Here is a 23,904-nt window from a genome sequence, read left to right as displayed (position 1 = left end):
TGGGTCCCACGCAACAGTTCTGGAGGGTGGACTGCATCACAGAATTGGTCCTACCTGAGGCAGGTGGTCAGTCCTTGTATTCCATGTGTCAGCCAGTCTTGACTAGTGTTTCTCCCCACAAGATTTGTAGGTGGGAATAGCTTTCCTAATAAGAGACTCCGGGGCAAATTCTTTGGAGTAAAAGGAATCTCTGTCTTGTTAAATTGCAAACTATAGTTATAAGTGTATGGCCTAAAAGAGGGAGCCAGGTGGAGTACCAAAAGGAATCTACAACTGCTTTATTTTTTTTGGCAGATGGGGGTTTCAGAGTTATTGTCATTTAGATATAAACCTAAATGTGACTCTCATTTTACAGTCTTGTGGGGTAGACATGAACCAAATATTGATCTTAGATTAGCTTTAAGCATGTAGACTAGTCAAAATTTTCCAGAGATAAGGGCCAAAATGGGTTAATTGGTTTTCTTTTGGGGGACTGTATTAATTTATGTAATACATTTGTAAGCTCCATACTCATAATTAGAAAAATAATTTTTTACAAACAGTTTAAAATATCAAGGAGATAGCAACAGTGTGAAAAGACAATTCAGAGTTAGCTCACAGGAACTCACCACTACTGTGGCGTCATTCAAGTCTTCAAACTTCTCTTGTTACTAGTATATAAGGCACAAATGACATTGCCCACAACCTTATTACTATTTTGCTTATTATATCTGTAAGGTAATAGGGAGCTGTTGAAAATCCTCAAACAGAGGTGAATGTCCTTAAATTAAAATGTATCTTTGGGAAAGACTAACCCAGTAACTCTGTGCCTGGAGGAAAGAGAAAGAGACAAAGTAGGAGGCTGGCACAACTCAGCCTTGAGGTGGTGAGGACTCCCCTCCCACCACATGAGGTCCAAGTCCCTTAGAGAACTTCAGCACCTCCTGCAATTATATATTCAATGTTCATTTTGGCCCCTTTACTTTGCATAAGGGCAGGAATCATTCTGGCCTCATCATTGCATACCCAGAGCTGGACACAAATCTTTGCTGAATTAATGATTTGAATAAAATAGAGGGATGTCGTTTGAATAATTCAATAGATATTGGTCAAGAAAAAAATGATAGATTTTGGTACCTAATAAAGGGAATGAGGTAAGTTTCACACTTTGAACACAAAATGATAATAATAAAGCAGTTGGGAGGGTAAGTTTCTATTGTTGCAAAACAAATTACCACCAGGATTTCTGTGGGTCAGGAGGTCAGGTACAGCTAAGCTGTGTCCTTTGCTCAGGATTCCACAGGCTGATGCTCTCATCTGGAACTTGGGATCTTCTTATAAGCTCACCTGGACTCTTGGCAGAACTCAGTTCCTTGCAGTTAAAGGACTAAGGCTCTCAGCTTCTAGAGGCTGTCTTATCCATGGCCAGTTCACAATGTGGTTATTTGCTTTTTTAAAACAGAGGCTGAGCATTGTGGCACCCACCTATAACCCCAGTGAGTTGGGAGGAGGAGGCAGAAGGATTACAAATTGGAGATCAGCCTGGGAAACTTAGCAAGACCCTGTCTCAAATTTAAAAATAAAGGGGGCAGGAGATAATTTGACCTAGTTATCCCACTCCTTAGTATATACACAAAGGACTTAAAATCAGCATACTATAATGACACAGCCACATCAATGTTTATACCAGCTCAATTCCCAGTAGCTAAGCTATGGAACAAACCTAGGTGTCCTTCAACAAATGAATAAATAAAGAAAACTTGGTACAAATACACAATGGAATATTACTCAGTCATAAAAAGAATGACTATGACTTATGCCAGTGAGTGAATGGATGGATCTGGAGACTATTATGCTAAGCAAAATAAGCCAATCCCAAAAAAAACAAAGGTCGAATGTTCTCACTAATATGTAGATGATAACGACAGGGGGCAGGGAAGACTAGAAGTTCAGTAGATTAGACAAAAGGGAAATGAAGCAAAGGGAGCAGAGGATACAGGAATAGGAAATACAGTGGAATGAATCTGACTTAACTTTCCTATGTACATATATGAATATACACAGTGAATCCCCACATCATGCACAACCACAAGACTGGGCTCCTAATTGAATAAGATATACTCCCTTGTTTGTATAACTATGTCAAAATATACTCTGCTGTCATGTTCAACTAAAAACAACAACAACAACAAAAAGGTCTGGAGATGTAGCCTGTGGTAAAGCAACCCTGAATTAAATCCTCAGTACCCCCCCCCAAAAAAAAAATTCAACAGGAGAGTTCCTTGCTTCAAATCTCTTATTTTAGGGAATGCATATACCCAGTGTTAAAGGGCTCATCTGAATAGGTCAGGCCCACCCAACTCAAAATCAACTGATTAGGATCCTTAAATCACATTTGCTAAATCCCTTTACCTTTGCTATATTCTGTTGGTTTGACGCAAGCCACAGGTTCTTCTCACAGTTAAGAAGAGAGGGTTACATAAAGATACAGACACCAGGCTGGAGGCATTCATGGGTGCCATCTGCATCTGCATACCACAGTAAGTCAGTTTTGAGTGTTGGTGGAAGGTGATAAGCTAATAACAGGTGAAAAGTCAAGTGGGACTTGTGGATTTGACAGTTGGTTTGAGAGAGGATACATTACACAGAGATGAAAACAAAAGGGCAAAAGACTCTCTTGGTTTGGGGAAGCTGTTTAATATTTAAGGAAGAAAGAGGACCTACAGAAGTAGAGAAAGATCAGAAGAATGTAAGAAACTGATAATGAATTGTCCTATAAATAGGAAGGAATTTTAAGAGCAGGGTGATTGACAAGAGTCAACCATCAAGGAGGATGTTGGTGAAGCCCATCCCCTTACCATGCAAAGACCTTGAAGAAAGCTGTCTGGTCAAGTGGTGATGTCACAGTTGAGGCTGTAGGGAATGACAGGACAGAGATGTTAAGATAGTGGAAAGAGTCCCCTTGGAACCCCAATCAGTCAAGAGAATGGCCAACCAGGCTCTCACTGCTTCTCAAAGAGTTTCTCAGGCCCTATCACTCCAGCTCCACCTACACAGCCCTGGAGGGCTTTCATCCTGGGAGGTGTGAGGTGGCAGGACAGTTCACATTGGCTCTGGCTGCCTTTGGGCTGTTCTGCGCAAGGCAAAATGTGACTTTTAAGTATGAAACACAAGTAATCTCCCAACTTGGGGGAATCTGAGATAGGGAGCCTTTCTGCTCTCTGAATAACTAAAACTAGATGCTTCCATCTAGTTGTGTGAGTTGAATTTTTAAATGACTAATACAAATCTTTGCTTAGTTTCTTTCTGGCCAGGCTTCATTTCTTTCAAGCCAGGAGCCCAGCTGCCCTCACTGTTTTACAAAGATCAAGTAGAATTCTGAGGAAATGAAATAGTAGGAAGGATTAAGCAATTGTTGGACCCAAGACAGACATTCTGAGACTCTTGAAATAACTGGCATTGCAAGGGGGTATCATTAATCAAATGCAGTATTGCCATATAGAGACTAAATTTAATTCTAATGTAATAAATCCATAAAATAAGACTGTTTCTCTTTTTCTTACCTTCTCTCCTTTCATTCCAAAAAACCAACCTGAAATAATTTTATTTTATTATGAGAGTTATGTAACTAACAAGAACAGCACAAAGAGTATTAGGCATCTGATTCTATCAATATGGCAATAATATCATTGGGTTTTCTTTTCTCCTTCATTATTAGTTACAAATATTATTTCCATCACAGAGCAATTAGCATATGTTATCTTACCATCTCTTTTTTTCTTTCATCATTTATCCCATGTTAAAAGTCCCTGGATATAAATCTACCTATGTGTAAAAACATAAATAAAAACAGGATTAGAACCTAGGGCTCTAAGCATTTATAATCATCTCTGGAGCCTACAGTGGGTTCATCAATGGGTTTTTCCACCATTCTAAGCTACTGTTACACTGTTGTATAGTGTATCTCATGGCTCACCAGGCTTTTCTGTCTTTAACTTTCTAATATATGTAATTTGATTAAAATTTTTGGCTAGTCAGGATAAGGAGGAAGAGATGGAAATTGCTCTTAATGGAATCTCCAGTGTGCCTAGGATTATAATTGAAGCAGAAATGAACATCTTGCTCTGTGGGAAGTTAGAGAAAGGCTTTGTTCCATTTTTACATGGGAGATCATCCGGTATTGTAACCTACACACCTAAGCCCACTCCAGATTCAAAGTGTGCCATTTATAAACATGCATGCCAAGTTTCAGATGCCCTTTTTGAATGTTTGCATATAATTTGAAGCTTGCAATGCCAAAGTAAAATACAGCTTCTATTGTACTGGATTCCCCACACCGAGTGTGTGGTGCCTCTTTTCTCTGACATTACTTGAATAGACGAAGCAGAGTTTGACGTGGTTCAAAAAGAGAAATGTTTCTCAGCTCAACTGAAATGATTGCTAGGTATACACTACCAACTTCATTTTCCCCTGCAGAAATGTACATTTTTCCCTATTATAAAATGTACTCATAATAGAAATGAGACTGTTCCCAGGAGTGTGGTTATCCAACGGTAATCTCAACCCAATCTGATTAGAGACAAGTGGCTCATGCCTCAAAATGCTCCAGGGTATGATTATTTTATGATAACCATACTCTGTATCATGTCTTATTGATTAACTGATAAAGCGTCAGCAATGCTATTTAGAAGAAAAGCTGAGAAGCCAGGGTAGGGGGGATAACAGGTTCTTGAAAGGAAATGACTCTTTAAAAAGACCTAAATTATCTCATTTGTGCCCCCCTCTTATAATTTTGGGCAGAGCACGAAACCATCACTTGCCTGTTCCAGTATCTCTTTGTGAATTAATCTGTTAAATTTGATGCAGTTAGTTACATTTAAATGCACCCTAAACTGCTGCCTCTCTCTGTTGTGAATACTGATTGTGAGAGCAAAATAACGTTGCTTTCGAGAATGCTATACTTCATTCTTATCTTCCATTTAACTTAAGGTCCAGAGAAATCAAGATAGAACTTGAAAAATACAGTAACCAGCTTGCCTATAGTAGCCATTTGCTGGTCACGTCACCTAGCATTGGAATGAGGAGAGCATATGACTAGTAGGCAAATATTTTGCAGCTAGAGTAGCTTTTGGACTATCTAGAAGTGTGTCCCTTGGGACGATATTCTGGCATCCACAATATCCTCATCATTCCCAAAGGCTATGACTACACATCTATAGAAAAAAGGTGGGGTGAGGGAATTGAAGCAATTACCATAGGTGATTCAATTTAACAACCTATTTTGTCATAATTACTTTATGTTTTCATTGTAAATATAAACTTATGGCCTGAATTAGTCAGGGCTGCAGTATTCCATTTCCTCTTACTACATAGACACAGCCAATATATATTCAAATTGAAAAATGCTCTACAAGTCAGAGTGTCCATTTCTAGGTCTTGGTTCTGTATCTTTTTTTTTTTTTTAATCAAATTTGGCTCCCTGAGAATGGAATCCATTCAGTTCTGGTATAATTGGTCAAGAATTACCAGATGCTGGAGTCAGGAGGCCTGTTTCACTGTTAAATCTGTCTCCTTGGCTATGCATTATTGATGTGTCTGAACAGAATAACACTTTGAGAAGATATACATAGGGTTAGCTTAATTTATAAATGTCTGCTGTAAGTCTCCTATCATTTGCAGAGCCAGTGGTATTTTATCTTCAAAAATCCAAACCTGCTAGAATGGAATTTCTGTTAATTTACCACAGAACGTTTCACCAGAACCTCTTATCTTTAAGATCTAAGTTGAGTGTTTGCCTCCAGTAAGATTGGCAGCCACTATGAAGTCAAACAACAACAAGTGCTGGAGAGGTTGTGGAGAAAAGGGTACACTTGTACATTGCTGGTGGGACTGCAAATTGGTGCGGCCAATTTGGAAAGCAGTTTGGAGATTCCTGGGAAAGATGGGAATGGAACCACCATTTGACCCTGCTATTGCCCTTCTTGGACTATTCCCTGAAGACCTTAAAAGAGCATGCTACAGGGATACTGCCACATCCATGTTCATAGCAGCACAATTCACAATTGCTAGACTGTGGAACCAACCCAGATGCCCCTCAGTAGATGAAAAAAATGTGGCATCTATACACAATGGAGTACTATGCAGCAATAAAAAATGACAAAATCATAGAATTTGCAGGGAAATGGATGGCACTAGAGCAGATTATGCTTAGTGAAGCTAGCCAATCCCTAAAAAACAAATACCAAATGTCTTCTTTGATATAATGAGAGCAACTATGAACAGAGCAGGGAGGAAGAGTAGGAAGAAAAGATTAACATTAAACAGAGACATGAGATGGGAGGGAAAGGGTGAGAAAAGGGAAATTGCATGGAAATGAAGGGAGACCCTCATTGCTATACAAAATTACATACAAGAGGTTGTGAGGGAATGGGAAAATAAACAAGGAGAGAAATGAATTACAGTAGATGGGGTAGAGAGAGAAGTTGGGAGGAGAGGGGAGGGGGGATAGTAGGGGATAGGAAAGGTAGCAGAATACAACAATGACCAATAGGACATTATGTAAAATTGTGGAAGTGTAACCGATGTGACTCTGCAATCTGCATTTGGGGTAAAATTGGGGGTTCATAACCCACTTCAGTCCAATGTATGAAGTATGTTATGTCAAGAGCTTTGTAATGTTGTGAACAACCAATAAAAAAAAAAAGATGAAAAAAAAACAAAAACAAAAGCACAATAAAACCTTTAGTCTTAAAAAAAATAATAATAATAAGTTGAGTGTTTGCCACAGCACCCATTCAACTGTTTCCCAAGGGTCCTAAAACCTATCCAACTGATCACTTAACTCGGTCTTTCTATCCATCCAGAGCTACTTCTGTCCCTTTGAATATCAGGGTTTTACAGCACATCTCTTCTCTGCTATGATAGTACTTTATTTTTCATCAGAACTTTTGTTTTTGTTGTCTGTCTGTCTCTGCTAGGTAGACACACTCCCTGTAAGTTATCTTTGGCAATATCATTCAGCATGCTATGAAGACTCTCTCTTCCAAGCTCTCGCAATTAAAGGAGTGTGGAAACTCCAAAAACAGGATGGCATTTGTCCTGAGAAGAGTTGTCCAAGAGCAGCTTCCCTCCTGTTCCCCTGCAGGGCAAAGAGCCAACCACTCTGCTAGTTCTGATCTTCTCAGACATGACCAGCACCTGTGACTGTCTGGCTTTTCAATGTACACAAGTAATGAGTGACATTTTTACTTTTCTCTCTTCTGCTTTCACTTACTTGAGGCTTTCGTTTGTTTTTTATAATAAGAGAGAATCATTTAGGTACACAAAAACATGAAAGATATTATATATCCTCTTATCCTCTTGATTTTCTTGTTTCTGTGTCTTTGGCTGTCTTTTTGGGCTTCGTTGTTCAGTAATTCCCCCATTTAAGTCAGCATGGACTAACTTATGCTGCAGTAACAACCAACCATAAAATAGTAGGGCCTTAAAAATCAAAAAAAGTAATTTTTTACTCACATTAAAGATCCATCATTAGTCAGAGGATGAAATCTGCCCCATATACCTTACTTTAATAACCAAGCTATCAGGAACATTGTTGTATACTACTAGCAGAAGGAGAACGAGCTCTGGAGAGTCATGTACTGATAAAACTCCCTGGCTCAGAACTGATATGTATCACTTCTGCTCTCAATTGCATTGACCAATATGATGCATATGGTCCATGCAATCAGGATTACCAAGAGCAACAGACAATAAAGGGCCATAATTTTCCAGAGAGGAGAAGAACTGAAAATACTTTTTTCTTTCTTTTTTTTTTTATTTGTTCTTTTTAGTTATACATGACAGTAGAGTGTGTTTTGACATATTGTACATACATAGAGTATAACTTCCCATTCTTTTGATTGTACAGATGTGGATTTACACTGGTCACGTATTCATATATGAACATAGGAAAGAAAGTTATGTCTGATTCATTCTACTGTTTTTTCCTATTCCCATTACCCCCTCCATTCCCTTCATTCTGCTTTGTCTAATCCAAAGTACTTTTATCTTCCTTTCCCAACCTCTTATTGTATATTAGCATCCTCATATCAGAGAGAACATTTGGCATTTGGTTTTTGGAGATTGGCTTATTTCAATTAGCATGAGAGTCTCCAGTTCCATCTATTTACTGGAAAATGCCATAATTTCATTCTTCTTTATGGCTGAGCAATCCAATGTGTATATATACCACATTTTTTTTTATCCATAAGAACTGAAAATCCTTGATGAACAGCATAAATGGCCACCACATGCCCTCCACTGAAACAATAGAGACACTTTTTTCCAACTGATAGATAAGCTCATTAACTGCTTCTGCCATACTAATAAGTCCTCTCTACATCTCAGAACTCAGACTAGGATATTTTAATCAAAATTCAAGGCTTGAGTATAGATTTATTACTTTTGTATTATTGCATTAAGAAGTATCCCCAAACTTAGTGGCTTAAAACAACATACATTTATTATCCCATGAATCAGAAATCTGGATATGGGTGAGCTTGGTCTTCTGCTCAGAGACTCACCAGGCTGAAATCAGTTGTCCTAAGTGAGGTTGAGGTTCCTTTTCCAATCTCACTGGTGGTTGGGAGAATTCATTTCCTTGCAGTTGTTGAATTCCCTCTACCTACTTCTGGCTAGCTGTTAGCTGGGACCACTCTTAGTTCCCAGAGGCTACCATCAGTTTCTTGCCACATTACCTGCTCTATAAGAAGCTCACAACATGTTTGTTTGCTTCCACAACACCAGAGGATAAATCTCTCTCACTTTGCATTTGTCTGACCTCTTATAAGTAAGGCCCATCCCGGATAATCTGTCCTTCAAGTAAGTAGAAACCAACTATTTAGGCATCTTGATTACATCTATGAATCCCTTCTTTCATATGATATAGCATAATTATGAGAGTGGTACCCCATTGTAGTCACAGATACCTCTCACATTGAAGGAGGATATACAGATACCTCTCACATTGAAGGAGGATATAGGGCGTACACGCCAGAGAAAGGGATCTTGGGGGTCATCTTAGAATCCAGCTAACAGAGATATAGAGGGACCACATCTGTGCAATTATAAGCTTGCCTTGAAAGCTGATTGGTTTAGTGATGTTTGGAACCATCTTAATAGCTGACTTTATGGAATAGTTCATTGGATTGTTCAGTGAATCAAGTTACAAGGCAAGGGGAGGGGAGTTGGTGTGAAACGAGTGGCCTTGATGCTGTAGGTAGAGAGCCACGTGGCAGTGAGGGTGCCAGTGTGAGTCATATCAGCCTCCAAGTGTTAAGCTTCCACTTTACACCCAAGCCTCCCACTGTCTGCTCATGATAAATGTGACTGGCCAATGCTGGTGTATGTCACCAGCTTCCTTTTGGTTTCTTGGTAAGATTCACTTCTGGAAACAACACGACTACACTCTGCAGAGAACATTCGTTGTCCTGCTTCTTGTTCAACTGCCTAAAATGGCTCATTATTCCGTAATACGTGCAAGATTGCCCAGAAGTAATTTTCCTTTTATTTTTGCCCACAAGGTGGAAAATTAAGGATGAAATACAACTTTATTTTTGCTTTTCACAGAAGAGGTGACAGGGTAGTTTTTTCTGCCTGTTTTTCTACTTGCAGTGAAATATTATTTGGCTACAGCTGTTGATTCCTTTTTCCTATTTTGGCAAAAGTTTGATGCAGAGTGTCTCCCGCCCTTGTTTATACCCAGGGCTACATCGCAGGGTCCTCCTGCAGGATGAAGGGCATTCCCCTGCCCTGGAACCCTGGGGCTTGGTCTTTTGTCTGTCCCCACACTCAGATGTGTCTTATGCATTCATGCTTCTTTTCTGAGTGGGGAGACTGATTCCTAATCTCCCTATCATGTGTCTGCTCCGGAAATACTACTTCTTTTACTGAAGAAATGAAGAAGCTCTAAGGAAGGCTTGAGCATGAATACACTAGTGAAAACGTGGACCAAGGAAAACGCTGTACAAATCAAAAGACTTTTTCTTTATTTTTATTTTCTGTCTTGTGCTGACCTTGTTTTTATCCATTTCAATGTGATGAAAAAGTTCAAGAATTTAAAAATAAGGAATCACTTAGTAGTTAGGTCCACTTTTATAGATGTTTTCTTCTGGGTTTTTTTGTTTGTTTGTTTTAATAGGATAGCTGTTATATGGTGGCATAGGAAAGAGCATTCATTATTTTTATGGTTCTGAGGATTGAACCCAGGGCCCCACACATGCTAGACAAGTGTTCTACCACTGAGCTACATCCCTAGTCCCTCTTCTGTTTACATTTACATTATTTTGTGACCAATACCTATGATGAACTAAGTTGGTGGGGAAGTGATGTTTTGGTTTTGGGTTTTCCAACTAAGGAATTTCTAAAGGATACAGGGTCTTGAAACATACATTCAGTATTCATTCAGTACAAATTCTCAAATGGGCAAAAGTATGTACACTGCCTTGGGCATTTGGGACATATAAGAAAGTCTGGGCATTTGGGACATATAAGAAAGTCTGGGCCTTTGTTCTCAAGGAGGAAAAACTGATGGAAGCTAGCATAAGTTTACAATCAGGCAGGCCAGAGTTGAATCCCTGTCCTGCCACCTGCTGGGTATAAAACTTACATATATTCATTGTTTCTCTATCTTAGTTTCCTGTCTGAAAATTGAATATAATAAGCTCTATTTCTGATATTGTGAATATTTAGAAACTCTAGTTATATAAAAATGTATATCATGACCAAGTTGGGATTATCTAAAGAATTAATGAGTCATTTAATATTTTAAAAATTAATAAAATTAATCTACCCAGTAACCAATAATTAGAGAAAAACTGTATGATTATCTCAGCAGATATAGAATAGGTATTTGAAATTTTTCAACATTTAATCATGATGAAAACTCTCAACCAACTATTATGACCTTCCTTTACTTGATAAAAACTTAGAGTTAACATCTTTATTAATGACGGCATCCATTAATGATGATAAAAGTCACTTTTCACCGCCTTTGTATTTGACATTATACTGAAATTACTAGCTGACAAAGCAAGGCATATAGAGAAAGAAAAGCACCAGAACTGAAAAAACGACAAACATAATGGACAATACTTCTGGAGGGTGTGGCCACCTAAAAGAGAACGCAAAGCAACCTATATGCAAATTATTGAGATTCCTAAGAGAGGCTTTCAGGTTGTTTTGAAATATGATTGTGTTATAAAAACAATTTTATTTCTATATTCCAGCAGCAAATAGTTGGAAAGCATATTTTTAAAAATTTTCATTTATTAAGAAGCTAGAAATAGCCAGGTGTAGTAGTGCACACCTATAATCCCAGCAGCAGCTCAGGAGGCTGAGGCAGGAGGATCACAAGTTCAAAGCCAGCCTCAGCAACTTAGGAAGGCCATAAGCAACTTGGCAAGACACTGTCTCTAAATAAAATACAAAAGAAAAGCTGAGGATGTTGCTCAGTGGTTAGGTGCCCCTGGGTTCAATCCCCAGTACAAAAAAAAAAAAAAAAAGGAAGGAGAAACTAGAAATTAATTCAACAAAGCTTTTACCAGAATATATGGAAAATTTTGTGTGTTTGAAGTCCTTACCCAATTTATATTCCAAGATCAATAACTACAGCTAGCCACAGTGACACACTTATAATCCTAGCCAATTGGGAGGCTGAGGCAAGAGAATCACAAGTTCCAGGCCAGCCTGAGCAACACAGAAAGACCCTGTCTCAGAATAAAATTTTAAAAGAAGAGCTGAGGATCAGTGATGGAGTGTCCCTCCCTGAATAGTTCAACTCACAGAACTGCCAAAAAAACAAGAAAGAAAGAAAAGAAAAGAAAGAGAAGAAAAACTATAATCACTCAGAATTACATGCATATCCTCAATTCCTTTAACACACTGATCTGACTAAACCAAAATCATGGTTATATCCAACATCTTTTCCAACCTGTACCTGTATACCTGTATGATTGTGGCTGGGGAAACACACATACACACATACATATATAAAAACATGCTGAAGAATTTCACTTTAAATTCAAGGTTACTAAATTTCCACTGAGCCCTATTAATGCCCTACATTTATTCTCTGTTTCTCTGTTCCATTCTTGTCCTGTTCTCTCTGGGATGCTCCTCTCCTGGGTCTTCAGAATGGATCCATGAACACACAGTCATGATATGATCAAGCAATTCCACTTCTGTGTGTAAAAATTTGAAAGAAGGGACTTAAATATGTATTTGTGTACTCACATTCATAGCATCATTATTCACAGTTGCCAAAAAGTGGAACAATCCCAATGTCTATCAACAAATGAATGATAGTCAGGTGTAATGGTGCACATCTGTAATCATGGAGACTTGGGAGGCCAAGGCAGGAGGATTGCAAATTCAAGGCCAGTCTCAGCAACTTAATGAGGCCCTAAGCTACTTAGCAAGACCCTGTCTCAAAATAAAAAATAAAAGGATTGGAGATGTGGCTTGATGGTAAAGCATTACTAAGTTAAATCCCCAGTAGGCCCCCCCAAAAAAATCAGATGAATGATAAACAAAATATGTTATGTGTATGTATATGTGTGTGTATATGTATATATACATATACACACACATATACATAAATATATATAAACATATTTAATGGAATATTGTTTGGCTTTTTTAAAAATATTTTATTAGTTGTTGATGGACCTTTATTTATTTTTATGTGGTGCTGAGAATCGAATCCAGTGCCTCACACATGCTAGGCAAGCGCTCTACCACTGAGCCACAATCCCAACCCTTATTTGGCTTGTAAGAGGAATAAAATTTTGATGCATGCTACAGCTTGAAGGAACCTTATGTTAAGTGAAATAGGTCAATCACCAGGGCAAGTAGTATATGATTTCACTTACTTGAGGTACTTAGGATAGTCAAATTTATAAAGAGGAAAAATAGAAGGGAGGTTGCTAGTGGCTGGGGGAAGGAGGAACAAGGATATGTTAATGGGTGTGGAATTTTAGTTGGGATGATGACAAATTTCTAGAGATACATAGTAGTGATGTTAACACAACAATGTACTTAATGCCACTGAATTTACACTTTAAAATGGTCGAAATATTAAATTTCATGTCATGTATTTTTTACTTTTCCTTTTTTCTTCTTGAGACAGGGTCTCACTCTGTTGTCCAGGCTGACTTTGAATTTCTGGGCCCAAGACATCCTACTGCTTCAGCTTCCCTAATAACTGGAACTATAGGCAAAAATATATCTCCCTTCTGAATTCCAATCTTCTCTAACCATCGGGCTATAGAAGATCACCTCGAACACGCATGTCTTGGGCCAAGCTCCTGGCATTCTCCCTTCAGCCTATTTGTCTCCCATCTTTCCCATCTCAGTCAATGGCAGTGATGTCCTTCCTGCTGCTCAAGTGTGTCTCCTGGTCTAAGCAGCTTTGCCTTCTCTCTCACACATCTCACAATGTTGGCAAGTCCTGGTGGTGCTACTTTCCAATGGCCACTGCTTGCCACACCATGCTACCACATTGCTACTACTCTTGTCCAAGCCTCCATCAGCCTCCTCAGGATTACTACTGGGGCATTAAGAAGGCCTCCCTGCCTCCTCCCAGGCTCCCCTTCAGTGGTTCTCAGCACAGTGACCAGGGCAGTCCTACTACAAACAGATCTCTCCTGTCCCCTCTCCAGCCATGCAGGACTCCTCACAGCTCTTCAAACGGGCATGAATCTTGTGTCCCTCTGCCCAGTAGTCTCCTGCCATAGCAGGCACATGACTAGTTTCCTCACTGCCTTCACTCCTTCGTTTTTTGCTTATTTAACCTACTTATTTATTTTACTGTCTTTTTTCCTACCATAATGCATGTTCCATTAGGGCAGAGGTTTTTGCTCCTTGGAATCATGTCTGGTGCACAGCAATTGAATTTTGAAATAATGAAAACACAAAAAAGACCTAAATAAATGGAGATACAGTGTTTCAATGGATAGGAAAACTCAGAATATAAAGATACCAGTTGTCCTCGAGTTGATCTACAGATTCATAATTTCACTGAAAAATCCCAGGAGTTTTTCAAAGAACTTGATAAATTGAATCTTAACATATATTGATGAACACAGCCTAAGGATAGCTATTCACTCATAAAGAATAAGTTTGGAGAATCTGACCTTCTACATATCAAATTTTTAAAACCAAGTATTGTGGTACATACCTGTAATCTCAGCAACTTGAGAGGCTAAGGCAGGAGGATCACAAGCTTGAGGCCAGACTGAGCAACTTAGCAATATCCTGTCTCAAAAATAAAAAGGGGTGGGGATGTAGTTCCTTGATAAAATAACCTAGGTTCAATCCCCAGTATGAAAGAAAGAAAGAGAGGGAGGGAAGGAGGAAAGGAAGAAAAAACTGTTTCATAAAGTTACAGTAAAACATACGAAGTAGTATTGGTTTAGGACTAGACAGATTGACCATAGAACAAATAGAAAACCTGAAAACTGACCTATAAGTATGGAACCCTATTATAAGACAGAGGTAACATTGCAATCATTGGAGATACCAGAAAGGGTATTCAATAAATAAAGATTGGATAATTGATTATTCACAAGAGAAAAAAAGTGAAATTGGATTCTTATCTCACACGATGCATACAATTAATTCCAGGTGAATTAAATAGCAAAACCTTGAACATTTCAAGCAGGAAATAGAAGAGCATATTTTAATGACTTTAGGATAAGAGAGACCTTGCTCAAAAAGGCCCCCTAAAAGTGCTAACTGCAAAGAAGACACTTATAAATCTCTTTACATGAAAATGAGATATATTTGTTCATTAAGAGATGTTAGAAAGAAAGTGAAAATATACATAACAAAATAAGATATGTGAAACAAACATAACGGGCAAATGATTATTATCCAGAATATATAATAAACCCCTAAAAGTCAATAAAAAGTGTGAATATCTCAAAATGAAAATAGGCAAAGGGCGTTAAAAAGCCTTCACAGAGGCGGAAACACAAATGACCAGCATGCAAAATAATACGCTTAATTTCATTAGTAATCAGAACATTTCAAAAATTCAAATTTGCAATGTAAATCCCTAGATTTTTTATTTCACTAATAAAACAAGTGTGAGCACAGATATGGAACACTCACATTCTGCTCCGCAGCATTTAGGCCATCATAAGAAAGACAATTTGGTATTAACATCTAAAGGTATTGGCATGTGTATCAGAAGACCTATTTAGGAATGTGTATAGCAGCATTGTTTATAATCACAAAAATCTAATCATCACCCTTAAGGAAACATGGTTTTTAAGGAGCTAGAAAGGACTTAGATGTCCACTGATGAAATGAAAAAATGAGTTTATTTGTATGAAAAAATAATGTTTATTATTAGCATAAAATATATATATATATATATAGTATTCATACAATAGATTTTATATCAGTGAAAAATGGGTGAAGCAGGACTATACGTGGACTTTCTGCTTAGTCCTACTGACCTGTGTTGCTTAAGTCCACAGTGCCATGCCACACAATGCCAGCCTTGGACTTCCAGTTAGTGCAGTCACAAGGTGGATTTACAGCACAGCCCCATCTCTTTCCTCTTAACTCAGCTTCTGACTCATCTTGCTTCTGGCTCCATTGACCAAATAGTCCCAAAGCAGGCTGTAGGAGAGGAGAAAGGAGGATTCCAGAACAGTGTTAGGTTCTGCCAGGATGAAGAAGGAGGGAATGGATGCTGGGTATTCAGGTACTGTCCACTACTGCTACTTCACATTTCTGTGTCTCCCAGCATACTGCAAACTCTTTGAGGAAGGGACCATGTCATGATCATTTGCATCCCACCCCCAACATTATACCTGGTACATCCTAAAACATTGAACAAAAAAGTATTATTAAACAAAAGATTAGCATAAGACTGAACTGGTTAGACCTTCAGAAACAGACCAACTGAAACTGCAATCAGAGCAGGAGTCTCTTGCTAGAACCAACATCCTCACTGAGAAAGCTAGTGTAGCTGCTTAAGGACAGGAGTAAGGGTAAATGAGGGAGTGGAGAGGCTACTTGGAATGGCAAAGCAGCTGGTCAGGAGCAAGAATCTCTCCTGGAGAAGCAAGCTGAGTCCACTGGCAGGGCCAATGGACAATGTTTCCTTCTAATGAAAGGGTCCTGGAATCTTCAGAGGTGACTCCATAGTAAGGTGGTGTTTGCCTGATCTTAAAAGCACAGAAGTTTTTGTTCTCTAGTTGCCAGGGCGTGGAGCATGGCTTGCCATCCAACTGGAACAGGGTTTTTGGCAGCAGTGCCTTTCGGTAGCATTTTCCAGTTTGCCCCCTGCTCGAGCCAGCCACTTTCTAGACAGGCTGGGGTGGCACCTCTGTGTTCATGCACCAGGACCACAGGTCTCACCCACTTACCTGGTATAAGCGATTAGCCCAGTGTTAACCTTTCATACTCTCTGGTGATGACTAGTTTATAGCACCTGCATCTGAGGAAGAAGAGGGAACTCAGAGAAACCCAAAGTTTTCCTGAATTATGGCTAAAACACTAAGATTTGGTCCCAAGTATTCCAGGATCAAAATAGGCCCTCATTCCTGTCTTCACTTCAGAGTGACCACATGTAGTTACAAACTCTGCATTACACCAAGTCTCTGGCTGAGAAGCACTGGGGGCTGAATCCAGACTGTACTCTGCTCTGTTGCTAAGCCTGGGGGTGGGGCTGCATCCTGCATCTGCCAGGTGGAGGGGGCCCTTTTCTTCTCATAGAAATACCGACTGCTTGCCAAGTCAGGGCTGTGTCTGCCCAGAGGGTCCCCTTTGTTTAACTAGCAGAGGTTCAATATTCCCTTCCCATCCGGTCCCTAGACTGAAACCAGAAACCTTGGTTGATCTGAGAGTGTTCTAGCCCCAACAGGAAGTACGCCAGAGGCTTTCTTACTGGCAATGAGACCACTGGAGATGCTTGTCCTCGATCCTGTTCTCCACCAGCTTCCCATTCCCCTTCCTCCAGAAGGGCTGGGATCTTGGCCTATCTTCCTGGCCTATCTTCTCAGCCTTGCTCATGAATATCTGCATCTTCCTGACTTCTGTCTGCAGAGCATCCTCTGACCCCTTGATCACTCTGTTCAATAGGGACTGTGGCTGCTCATCCTGCTCCCCGCCTGTCCCCTGGCTCCTCGCCTGGCAGTTTCCTGACTGAACTTAGCCCTGAACTTCCTTTTGTTTGTGCCTAGGCTCCTGCCTGGATGCTGACACTATCCCTGAAGGCTGCCAGACCTGACGCTCAGTCTTGATTCTGGGCTTCAAAACTTGAAGGCTTCATACAGGCAGCAGCCTATGATCTGGACAGAAGAGATTGTCGTCCATGGGTGGAGGGCCTCTGTCCAGCTCAATAAGACATTCTTGAGCAGCTAGACTCAACTTGCTGGGCATGCTGGACCTCTTTACAGGTGGCCAATTGGACCCTCCTGATTCCAGCACTCACTCCCCACCTGGTCTTCTACTCAGAAATCACAGGATTCTCTCACTGTTGTCTTGAATCCCATTCATCTTTCTAATGATTGGTCTTAGCATTGTTTTTGACAGTTTGCTCACAGCCTCTCACTAACATTCCTCATAGCTTGACCCAGCTCCTGAGATCTTCCCAACCTTATGCATGCCACCCCCAGGTCCTCCTTCTCCCTCCCCTCAATCCACAGCCTGTTTTGGGGGTGGGGGCCCAGAAACTATTTGGTTGACGGAGCTAGAGCATGTGGAGTCAGGAGGGGAGGATGTGCTGTGCTGAAAGTCTGCATTTTTGCTGGACTGACTGTCTGTCCTCCTGCTGGATCTGAGTGGCCTGATGCATCAGCCACAAGAAACACAGGCCTAGACAGAAAGCCAGGGTGGGGAAGGAATAGACCAGGTATATGGACTAAACGTTTGTGTCCCTCCAGCCAAAGTCATATGTTGAAACCCCAGCCTTCAATGTGATGATGTTTGGAGGAGGAACCTGTGGGAGGTGATTAGGGTTAGATGAGGTCATGAGGGTGGGTCCCTTAGAATGGGATTAGGGGCCTTAAAAAAAGAGGAAGAGTCTACCTCTCTGTCTCTGAGGGCATGCACCATGGAAATGCCATGTGAAGACACAACAAGAAGGTAGCCATCTGCAAACTAAGGAAAGAATCCTCCACAGACACTGACCCTGCTGGAACTTGATCTTGGGCTTTCCCGATTCTAAACTGTGAGAAAATAAAGGTCTGTTTTTAAAGCCACCAGTCTGTGGTATTTTGTTATGGCAGCCCAAGCTAAGACACCAGGGGAGATGATCCTAACAAAAGCCTGGAGGAAAGAGTACACTTTGAAAAATGTGTTCTGGTCCCATTGTGTCTCCTGCTCCTTCACCTCTAGCACCACTTTGGCTAGAACTTTTAGAAAGACCAGTTTCCTTTTCCCCTTTAATTCTGACTTCCCACTCACTCCAACACACGCTTCAATCTGGTTTCCAAAGCTCAGCCTCAGGCTTGCCTCAGTCACCCTGGCTGCACTCACCCCTTTCCCTGCCCCTCTGCTCCCCTGAAGATGCTCCTGGCATTCAGTTCCACCACCACACCTGGCTCCAGTGAGGCACAAGCACCATCAGGACAGGGATCTTTTCTTCACCCCTCCTTTCTGTTCTCCACAGAATCTAACATAACTTTGGATACATGACACATGACCAGTCAATGTTTAATAGATTAATTGTAAACACATTTGTAAGCACATTTTTCTAAGTAAACTATGAGGCTCCCTTGCATTACAATCTTATTGGGTGTTTTCTAAAATGCAGATCTTGTACTTCACCACACAATTAGAAAATCAGAATTTTGGGGAGCAGAACTCAGGCATTTGTGTTGTGGTGGATGAAAGCTAACCACAAATCCTTTGATGTTTCTTCTATCAAGAGGCAGGATCTTTCCAGAGCTTTGTAATGTTGTGAACAACCAATAAAAAAAAAAAAAAAAAGAGGCAGGATCTGTTTCTCTGACCCTTGAAACTGGAGGGATGCTATGCCCATTGCAGGCCTACCCTTTGGTCTCTGGGAACTCTGGGCCACGAGAGACCCTGAGACTTCATGGAGACAGCAAAGCTCACTGAGTTAGCTTTATATCTGCCCTTCCAAACTGCCCAGCATTCGAGTGAAGTTGTCTTCTATCCACCAGATGAGATCAGCCACCAGCTGAATACTAGTGGGTGACCCTAGTCAATCACATGAAGCAGAAGAATCACTCAGCTGAGCCCTGCCAGAATTCTTGTCCTGTGAAAGCAGGAAATGCAATAAAAGAGCTGTTGTTTTAAGTCTTTATATTTGTTACATAGTGACAAACAAGAATATGCAGATACCACAAATTCTCCAGACTATGTTTGTGTGTCCTACAACTTAAGAGTTGTTATTGTAACATGATCTGACATTTAATGAATAAAATTTTACATTAAAGTATAGAAAAAAAATTTCATACTGTATTGTCTACATATCCTTGGTAAAGGAAGTTACAGTAAAAATCTCATAATTTATGTTGTTGGTACTCATTTTCTTGGACTGCAATCTGGTTCTGTTCAGAGAACAAACAAGAGACGGCCCCTAGCACTCCTGAACTTTCTAGACAATCTGATTGCAACAGTGTTAATAAACAGTGTCACCCCAGTGGAATAAAATTCTGCTTTGGATTTAAAACATAGTGAGCCCTAACAACATTTGGTTTGGACCTGTCTCCTTAGTCTGTGTTTCCAGGGCCAAAACTAAGATGATTTTTTTTTCTGGTTTGTCTCTTGGGAGTATATTTTAAGACTAAGCTTGTAGATTTCTTTCAGTTTTCATAATGAAAACTTTTGGCTTGTAAGTCACATGACTGACCACTCTTTTTGCCACCACTTTGGATCAAAACCACAGGACCCTACAAATCCCCACTGGGATTAGTGATTTTTGTTTTGGTTTCTCAACAAAGCAGTTTGGACAAATCTGCGAAATTTTTACAAACTCAGCAGAGAGCTGTGTGAAACTCAGCATCTTCCCTGGATGCTTCAGCTCAGCTTCAGTGGGTTTGGACGGACCCAGTGCTTAAAAATGGAACTCTAAAACATGAAACCACATGAGCCAAAAATATTTCCCAAAATGAGTTTAACTAAGCTGTAGCTGCTGGGATTGGTGCCCTCTCTGTATGGACAAGTAAACCTGCCCCTTCCAACTTACTCCCCAACCTGCCTTCAAGCTGGTGGCATCTGTGGGGTCACGTGCTGAGCAGAGCTGCCCCTTTAGAACGGAGCTCTGGCCTCTTTACACTCCCATCAGAGGTGGAAGTGTTGTTTCCCAAAACCCAGTAATTTAAGCCTGGCAAGGAACTGATCGTACCATTTATTTTTATTTTGTTCATCTGGAAAACAAAGTGTCCATATGGTGGTATCATCTGAGGATAGCTCACAAATAAACATAATCATCCTTTAAGCCAGTGGTTCCCAAATAACAGGGCAGTCCATGGCAGGCCTGAATCAGTATTGCTTACGGCTAAAGTTAAAAATACAGACTCCCAGGCAGCCCTGGAAAATCAGAATTTCTGGGTGGAAGCCCAGGTATCTTTATTTCCAATGAGTTTCTCAGATTATTGTATACATCCAAGTTTAGGAAACACTTTGGTGTTTAAAAAATATGACACTTCTCCTTCTGGCTGAGAAGGAGTAACACGAAGTAGGTTTATCCTGCCTGACGCAATTGAAACACTGGGCATGATGTACAAAAGAGTGGCTTTCAGATTGTGGGTTTGGGAAGACAGGACAGAGACTACTGAGAGGGAAACCAGTGAGTTCAACTTAGAGTGGCCCCAGTGGGTTGCCTGGAGAGTTTCCAGGCTGCAAATCAGGGAAGGGGACCCCTGGTGGAGCTTGGTGGTCTCTCTGAGTCCAGGGGATAGAGCTGGGCATCCAGGAGGCTAAGATGGCTAAATGTCACCAGGCAGGTGCCAGAATGGAGAGAGCTGAACAACACTCAGGTATGACAAAATTAATTTATAAAGAGAGAAGTACTGGAAGTTATTTTACTCTGCAAAGAATTTGTGTTCACTTCATAAGCTGTCACATAGAGAGGACTTGGCTGAATAAATGGGCTTGCTTCCCATGAGCTATTGGGCAGCCTTGGGAAAGGTGAGGGAAGAATGCAGGTGCTATTGTGGACTAAGACGAAGCAAAGGAGGGTTTTCTACCTTCTGTGCTTTCAAAACAGAGACATTGACATATTATAATGTGCAAAATATTTCTGTAGAAAACATAAGAAACTTTGTGGTATAATAGTTGTCTCTGAGGAATAGGCCTAACAACATCAGATGGTGTGGAAGGAGGATTATTTTTACTGTATTTAATGATTAAAAAATCTTATAATTTTCAAGCATTTCTTTTTTTAAAATAAGAAAAATAGAATATAATATTAAAATAAATAGGTCACTTCAAGAATTTCTTTAAATATTTAATCAAATTTTATTTGATTTTCACAAGCTTACCTATCATGTAACACTTTAGGAAAGCATCTACAGTGTAAAGCAGTTGTTGAAATATGCATTCAGGCAGTAGTTTATTCTATATGTCATTCACAATGTAGTTCACCTTTTATGCATCTGGCATAAAACACCATGCAAAAATGACAACAAATTGTGCTGTTATTTTGTTCCAACTTGTTTGAAAGACAAGTTGTCTGTTCATTCACAGAATACAAATTTAAAATGATTGTATTGTTTCTGGGGTCTGACATAGCCCCCACACAGTGCCCTGCGACAGTTGTCTGCCTACATACACATTCCGACAGTGTCTGAAATCTGAGCTCCCAGTGGTTAGAAGGTCAGATACAGTCATGTGCTGCACAAAGATTTTTTGGTCTACAGTGGACCACATGCACAGGCACAGTGGTCCCAAAGGACTAACTGGAGCTGAAAGATTACCATGGCTGAGTGGTGGCACAGCCCTTGTGACGTGGTGGCGTTACTCACTGTGCAATGCATCACATTAACTTTGTGGTGATGGTGGTGTAAACACACCTACTGCACAGTGGGTCAGACTTCCACACAGCACATAGAATTAGGTACCATCCAGGATACTTGGTGATAACAGACAGCTATATTACTGGCTTATGTATTTACTATATGATAATTGCTATTTTAGAATGAACTCCTTCTTACAAAAAATACATTCACTGTCAAACAGGATGTCTTGTTACACAGCAGCTGCCTCCTCCATCTCATGTTTACCGCAGGTCTTGATTGTCTCATTTTCCCTTGTGCTTAAGCTAAGCTCAGGTTGTTTTGTTCATTGTGGCCTTAGAGCAATAGGCTGTATTATACACAAACAGACACACCATATAACCTGGCTGTGTGGTAGGCTACATCTAGACTTGTGTAAGGAAAGTCTTGTGATGTTTGCATGAGAACAAAGTCACCCAATGCTGAATTTCCCAGAAAATGCCCTTAGTTCAGTGATGCATAACTATTTTTCTAAGGCCTTCTTTTTCTCTATTTTTGTAGGTACAAGATGAGAAAAGCTAAAGGAAATGAATGTTCTTCCCTCAGGCCATGGGAAGCACCCCAACTGGAAGAGCCAACATGCTAACAGTCAGATGTGGGTGAAGGGAACTCTGGAAGGGACCTGCACCACAATCATTGTCATGGTTTTGCTCTTTTCTTACAGCTGGCATGCACACAGGTTTTTGTTTGAGGGCAAAAAAAGAGGAGCTACCCGAATTATTTAAAACTTTGCTTTTGCAGACAACAAAGATATTAAAAGTTTAAAGAATGAAGAGTCTGAGCCAGGCGCAGTGGCGCACACCTGCAATCCCAGCAGCTCAGGAGGCTGAGGCAGGAGGATCATGGGTTCAAAGCCAGCCTCAGCAAAAGCAAAGCACTAAGCAACTCAGTGAAACCCTGTCTCTAAATAAAATACAAAAAAGGGCTGGGGATATGGCTCAGTGGTCAAGTGCCCCTAAGTTCAATCCTTGATACCAAAAAAAAAAAAAAAAAAAAAAAGAAGAGTCTCAAAAAATAAGTTTGACCAAGGAACCAGTCAAAGATAATGAGTCTGGGCATCTAAGTAACTAAGAAATCATTTCCATTCCATACTTACAAGAGGTTGATCAGCCATGATGCTTTCTCTGCTCATGTATTCCCACTACCAGAACAAATGAGGCCAGTTTCTTCTGTCCTAAATTATTTCTCAAAAATAGTGGGAAAGGGCCAGGTGCAGTGGCACAAGGTTGTAATCCCTAGTTATCCAGGAGGCTGAGGAAGGAGGATCACAAGTTTGAGGCCAGTGTGGGCAATTTAGAGAAAGACCCTATTTCAAAAATAAAACAATCTGGGGGTGTAGCTCAGTGGTATAGTATCCCTGGGTTCAATCCCCAGTAACACACACACACAAAAAAAAAATGTGGGGCAGAGAGGAAGATATGGAATTGTTTGTGTTTGCTATATCAGCACAAACCTGGGAGGACAAACCTGAGAGGATATGCAAGAAACTAACAATGCTTTGAACTTAAGGTGGATGGGGAAGTGGTAGATGGGGACAGATTTCTTGACATATACGTTTTTATATTGTTTTTATATTGCACCATGTGAACACTTCATCTGTCTTTCAAAGTAAAATAAAAAGCATTTCTCAAAGCTGTCTCTTTCCATGAAACCTTTACGTAACAAGCCTAGGCCTGGGTTGAATGAATAAAGCAGAGCCGCAGACACTGAGTAAAAACAACAGGAAGCTGAAACCCAACCCCCAACTGTCTCCTGTAGTCATCAATTTAGATGAAAAGAGGTTTCCAGAAATTGTTTAATTGATTTCCTTTCTGCTACCATTTTCCATGGTTTATATCAGATGAATCCATAGGTTCTTAGACCATCTTGAGAAATTCTACTGTGTGCCTGTTAGGAAAACAGG

At 40.2% G+C, this 23,904-nt stretch overlaps 1 protein-coding gene across 1 annotated transcript in view; it reads left to right on the top strand.

Moving 5' to 3' along the window:
* Nucleotides 1–23,592, top strand: part of NDUFAF2 (NADH:ubiquinone oxidoreductase complex assembly factor 2) — a 218,530-nt gene extending 194,938 nt beyond the window's left edge. Inside the window, exon 4 of the mRNA XM_081291122.1 lies at nucleotides 22,503–23,592. Coding sequence (XP_081147248.1) covers nucleotides 22,503–22,523 — 21 coding nt within the window. The 3' untranslated portion in view covers nucleotides 22,524–23,592. The remainder of the gene's footprint in view (nucleotides 1–22,502) is intronic.
* Nucleotides 23,593–23,904: the final 312 nt, after the last annotated feature.

This window comes from Spermophilus citellus, assembly GCF_964194105.1.
Source record: "Spermophilus citellus genome assembly, chromosome: 1".
Taxonomy (NCBI): Eukaryota; Metazoa; Chordata; class Mammalia; order Rodentia; family Sciuridae; genus Spermophilus; species Spermophilus citellus.
This window is presented reverse-complemented; position numbering and strand designations above follow the sequence as displayed.